The sequence below is a fragment of the Photinus pyralis genome, unplaced genomic scaffold (genome assembly GCF_008802855.1).
Source record: "Photinus pyralis isolate 1611_PpyrPB1 unplaced genomic scaffold, Ppyr1.3 Ppyr1.4_LG4, whole genome shotgun sequence".
Lineage (NCBI taxonomy): Eukaryota > Metazoa > Arthropoda > Insecta > Coleoptera > Lampyridae > Photinus > Photinus pyralis.
Window position 1 is genome coordinate 18,718,290 of NW_022170511.1, and position 6,000 is coordinate 18,724,289.

The window sequence follows — 6,000 nt, forward strand, 5'->3', positions numbered from 1 at the left end:
CGTAGCGAACATGATTTTAAAGTTAAGAAATACATTTGATCAATAATGTTAATCTGAATAAAAGGTAATGGTAATGAAAAAATTGGATTTAGTGATACAGGGTGTTCATAAAAAATAGTAAAGTTTCCAAATTTCAAAATATAACTATTTTTTTTCAAATGGAATTACCACTATTTTATTTCTCTATTCGATAGTCTCTTGTGTGCTCATCAATTTTTATAAGGGGTGTTCTGTGCCTAAACTTCGTGGTTTTTAGGTTATTCCATTTTTTATTTGTTACAAAAATAGTTACACATTAATTAAGTGCGTGTTTATAAACAGGAGTAGGCCGTGATAATAAAAAACCAAAGAATGCCAGACAAGCGGTCAGAATAACTATGATAAGGAAAATGTATTTATTGTGTTACATAAATATGTAAAATAATACCAACATTCACATGCAATTAGGTATAGGTATTAACTGTGTAATTAAAGGATCAAACATTAGAACATGCCATTATTCTAATCTAAGGAACTACTATGGCCGCCGTGTTACATAAATCAGTGGTACAGGAATTACACGACTTAAAAGTAACACTCTGGTCGCAAAGATTGGTTGTCTTGCATGCTCTGACGCCAAATGTTTCACCAGCTGCAATAATATAAAAAGAACAAGTAGATGCATTAAGTAGGTAGGTACAGATTTATGAATTACTAACGTATGGTGTACTTACCGGCCTCGAAGTATAACGAAACACAGTAATTTTCTCCTGATGCACATGTAACCGTAGCATGGTTGGTACCTGCAGTGTGGCATTGGTCTTCTGGGAATGGGCTTTCGCAACTGTAGCACTGTAGACCTAACATTATATCGATTAGGTACTGATTACAAATTGTACGTAATATAATAATATTTTGTCATTTTTAATTTTATTTATTGTTATACTAATTTCTTTCTTGCATTTGGACAGATCATGAAGCATCTTAATATTTTGTTGGGTGTGGTTGCCCTATTCTATTAGTCTATTAGAAGGTTGTACATACCTGAAGTAACACCGCATAGGGCAACCACACCCAACAAAATATTAAGATGCTTCATGATCTGTCCAAATGCAAGAAAGAAATTAGTATAACAATAAATAAAAACTGGATCAGTATTTATATGATTTCAGCTGTTACAATTACATAGTTAGATTACTGAAACAATATTGTATATAGGTAGGTAACCTAAAGTGGTACTTTAGATTAGATTTCGAAATATTCTCAATATTTCATACTATACGACTCACAATAGACTTGGTTATTGAAAACTAGACGCATTTTGTTTGTGTAACATCCGTTTGCGCTCTCTGGCTTTGAAAAGGGAAGACTCATGCCATCTAAAATGATCCGCCAGTTTTCAAAATAATGGATTAAATTGTCAACGTTCCGTCCGACATGCACAAGTTTACTGTAAAACAGCATTGTTAGTCCAGGCTAAATAGCTCTAAAATAATTTATTTAAAAAAAAAATTAGTTACCGGGCGAAACCGAGTTTTTCAGGCAGGTGAAATGAATAGAAATTGGGAAAAAATAATTAAAACAGCTGAATTTTTCCGCGGGTGAAATCACGGGGGTTGAAAGGGGTGGAAAGTGGTGTTTTGCAAATTGTGGGAAAACTATTAATTTTAGACAAAAATGTTAAACGCAAAAGTTATGGAGATTAAAAAAATGAGCAACTTTTGTATCTACACTATTTTCACATAACCTCCAATTTTCATAGAAAAACCGGAAAACTGTTTTTTTTTTGTTTTTTATTCTTATTTTTGCGAAAAAATGTCGTAGGGGTTTGAAATTTGGAGGAAACATAGCTTGTTTTATGATAAAAAGAAGATAATTTTTTGGGCCTGTAAAGTTGAACCGTTTCCAAGATCTCACGATTTCTGAAAAAAATCCACCTATTTTTCAAAGGGATGAAAAATCTATTTTATTTCATCGTACAGAGGTGCGCGGGGTAGCAAAATTTTCGTAACGACTTACATTTTAATAATCAAAAATAAAAAATATTATTCCAATAGAAAAGCGGCAAAAACTGGGGGAACAGTTTTAAGATATACCGTTTTTGACAGTAGGTAAGTAGCTTTTTTTGCAAATAAATTAACGTATTGGATCTGCGCTAATAAAAAGTTTTTGAAATCTGTCTTCTCTCCCCTCTTTAATGTTGCTAAAATATGTTCTTTTATTACCCAGTGCCCAACTGCCTTAATTAAAACATCTTTATTATTTATTTTTTCTACATTTTTACCGCAATATAAGCAATTCGAAGTAAAATCGAATTCTTTTGCTTCCTAAACAATTTGTTTTTGTTCAATAACTCTTCTTCCTGCCTGTTTTACAGATGATGGGATTAAGCTGGCCCTGTTGATCGTTTTACAGGAATGATATATAAAATCATCATAAAGTTTATCCAGGTTTTACATCTCAAATCATTTGCTGTGGCCAACGGCCGGTAAAACTAACGTTCTTGTTTCAGATTTTGCAAGTTTTAAACAGGCCCAACGCAATTGCATCAGCTATAAAACAAGCAGGAAGAAGAGACAGTGAACAAAAGAAATTGTTCAGGAATCAGGAAGCAAGATAATCCGATTTTATTTCGAATTGCTTTTATTGCGGTAAAAATGCAGAAAAAATAAATAATAAAGATGTTTTAACTAAAACAGTTGAGCATAAGATAACAAAAGAGAATATTTAAGCAAACATTAAAGAAGCAAAAAGACAGATTTCGAAAAAATCTTTATTAACATCCGACATGTTGATTTATCATGTCAAAAACAGTGTATCTCTTAGGGCCGGTATTATAAAGCCCGCTTGAACGAAGATTGGCGTTCAATCGTAGTTTGAGTGCGATTGCGCGTATTATAAACGCCGCTTGAGTCTTAACCAGAGCTCAATCTCCGATTGTAGTCAATCCGTCAATTTTCTCGGGTTTTGGGGCCCAAACGGAGATTAGGCGCGCGAACGTGTAAAGAATTAAGGTGATCATAACCAGTTTATTTTGTTTTGTGTCATTGTTTCGATTTATAACGAAAAGGAAATAATTGGAATTGGACGTGCAAAAGGTCGGTTACTGTGGGCATTTAAGCGACGATGACTCTTCTACTCTTCAGCAGAGGATGAGTTCATTAGAAGGAGAGCAGAAATGTTAAAGAACGTGTTGATCATTTCGGCAAGTGGGATGAAGAGGAATTTGGGCAGAGATTTCGGTTATCCAAGGATATTGTTAGGTCCCTAGAAAACAGGATTAGAGCACTAATTGCCCCCCAAACAAACATTTTGCGCAACTGGGTGTGTTAATTAATTAATAATTGCCCATCAATGGTGAGGCTGTCGTCACCAGCTCCAGCTTCATTACCTGTGAGGTTTTTCACAGAGAATGATTAGGGATATAGATACAAACAAAAAACTTATATCTGATGATATCCTGATGCATAACCTTGTTCTTGGTAGTAGAGGCGTCTGTCCACAGCCGTCTATAATTACAAGCCATGATGAGAAGTTTGACAACGTTGTCCGAACGTCAATCGGTGGGCCGATATCATTTTAATGGCGTCTTGTTGCTCTTGAAAAATTGCATTTTTCCTCTCTCATGTGTTTCGCCTTGGTGGTTTTAATACAGAAGAAAGATACTTACGCAGCTTACAATTGTACATATATTTAATTTATTTACAAAAATGGATAATAACATTTTTATTTGACGTTAAAATTCGGAACGCTGTAAATTGGTAACTGCATGATAATGTGTTTTCCATCGAGATCTCCGAAATTGGTGAACTTCTGTCGAAAGAGGTCGAGGTGAAGCACATGCTTGGGCACTTAATTTCGGCAAAAGGACAGTAAATCGATGTGCATCAGCGAGGTTTTATCAACGACCAGGTGTGATTCGGAATGGCAGATTTTAAGCCAGTCGGTACAGTGGGTCTAGGTACGAAGCTTTTAAAGAGGGGAGCCCCGTAGACTTCAAATTCCCGTACCGTGAACTCCTGGGAATAAGTCGGAAGGTTCCTTCAGAAAATCGACTTGACATGTCCGTGCTAGAATATCTGAAATACCAACTAATCAAATAATTATTGTATTCTTTCACGATAAACACTTACCGTACTTACGTACCACGTAGTGTGTAGGTCATATTTGAGCTTGTACAGGTACTTTGAACAAATACAAGTGCTTGTAAAGGGTCCACTAAGGAGTAGCCTGCTTTAGAGGTTATGACAATAAATCGATATATTTCGTTTAGCAACTTACCTGAATAATAATTTCTGTTCATTCCGTACGGAGTAACACAAATTGTCGCAATCTCGCTCTGTTAAAACAGGTAAAAAGCAATATTACACCCAAAACACACATAAAATACACCGGAAATCGGCCTACCATGCAGTGTTGCCATAATTCTCAGCACGGCTTGTAATTATAGACGGCTGTGGTCTGTCCCTTTATTTTCAAATATGACTGAACGCAGTCCGCTTGCTGATGGGCGTCCGCGTCCGTAAAAGCCACTCGCTTTTTCCCTTGTCTGTCATTGGCACAGTGGCAGGCAGAATAGCGCTATGTAAAACGATTTCGCAAGGCGATGAACAGATCAACACAGTCACAGCGGCAGCGGCAAATGGCACAGAAACGAAAAGAACGAACGGTGCAGGCGCGATCGGTGCGAAGAACGTAAACAACGTCATCACCTGTCAGCTGATGCATCGGCCACTGAAAATTCTGCGCTCTGATTGGTCCTTGGTTCGCCCACAGTGTTACCATCCTAGGGATCGTAAACTCAAACGGAGATTCACCAAACGCTTTTCCAACGGTGTTTATAATACGCAGCCACACTCAATCTTGGTTTGACGTTCAATCGCCGATTGATTAATCTCCGCTTAAACTGTGCTTTTATAATACCGGCCCTTAAACTTGTTTTTCCGGTTTTTTATGTAACGAAGCCCAAACCAATCGTTAATATACAGGGTGGTCCTCGCAAACGACAAACTCGAATCATACACTCCGAATGCTTCGTTACACCGCCACCTATGCCTAACAATGCAGAGACTGCAGTAACACCCGTTTCGTGTTTCCCTGGGAAAATGCCGTTTCGGGGAACGGACCATCGAATGACTCAATCCGAAGGAAACAAACCTCGATCCGACCACGTAGAAGCATTCGCGCGGCAGAAAAACCTACCTCTAGGAAACAGCTTCGTAGTTTCCTAGGCCTCGCCAACTGGCTGCGAGAATACATACCACGTTGCGCGGAGATTCAGACACCGTTGGACAACCTCCTGAACCGAAACGCTCCATTCCAAAGATGCCGAACGACCCTTCCAAGACCTCAAACACACCATCACCGGCCCTCTTCAGCGGGGCCGGCCTAACTTCGAATTTCAAACCGACCCAGCAGTAAGGGTAGCGCCGCGCGCTGTCCTATGCCAAGAACCGACCCCTGGATATCCTCGAGTATGCCAGTGCCTTGTATAAGTCGGTATCATACCAACGAGCAAGAGTGCCTCGCCGTAGTCTAGGCGTCCGTAGTTGGACGAACGCCACTATACGCTGAAGACAAACGTCGGAGCACTTGTATGGATTGACAAGACAAAGGACGAGCGGAGTAAATTGACTCGCTCGACGCTCGGAATACAGGAGTATTCCTTGTGATAATCCACCCTGATGGTTAGGCAACACACGTTTACATTTGAAACAAAAATATAATATGCTCTGTATATAACCAACGACCGTTTTGCGCAAATGCCGAATACTAGGGGATTTTCGTAACAAAGCTAGGGGAGAATGAGAAGAAGATGGCGACGAGGTCAACGGAAGGCACACGCGTTCCCGTTTTTTTTTTTTATTCTTGATTATTTTGGTGGTGGTGTTTTGAAGGTGTATTTACAGGTAGTAACCATTTTATTCTTTCTTGTACTAGCTATTTAATCATTGAATTTCTTGCCACAATTTGATATTATTTACATTTTGCTGATTTTGCATAAACGACATCTGAATCATG

The 6,000-nt window shown here is 38.4% G+C and overlaps 1 protein-coding gene across 3 annotated transcripts; it reads right to left on the minus strand.

Moving 5' to 3' along the window:
- Positions 1-408: 408 nt before the first annotated feature.
- LOC116169618 lies at positions 409-1,192 on the minus strand. Of its 3 annotated transcripts, none has more exons than XR_004145009.1 (3): positions 1,114-1,192; positions 714-839; positions 409-631 (listed from the first exon to the last, which is right to left on the minus strand). XR_004145009.1 is itself a non-coding variant. In XM_031485761.1 (3 exons), exons 1-3 carry the CDS (start codon positions 1,076-1,078, stop codon positions 507-509), a joined length of 306 nt encoding a protein of 101 aa, XP_031341621.1. In that variant the 5' UTR covers positions 1,079-1,165; the 3' UTR covers positions 409-506. The 3 variants fall into 3 exon arrangements, 1 of the variants encoding a protein (XP_031341621.1); XR_004145008.1 differs by having other exon boundaries at positions 714-935; positions 1,024-1,153; XM_031485761.1 differs by having other exon boundaries at positions 1,024-1,165.
- Positions 1,193-6,000: the final 4,808 nt, after the last annotated feature.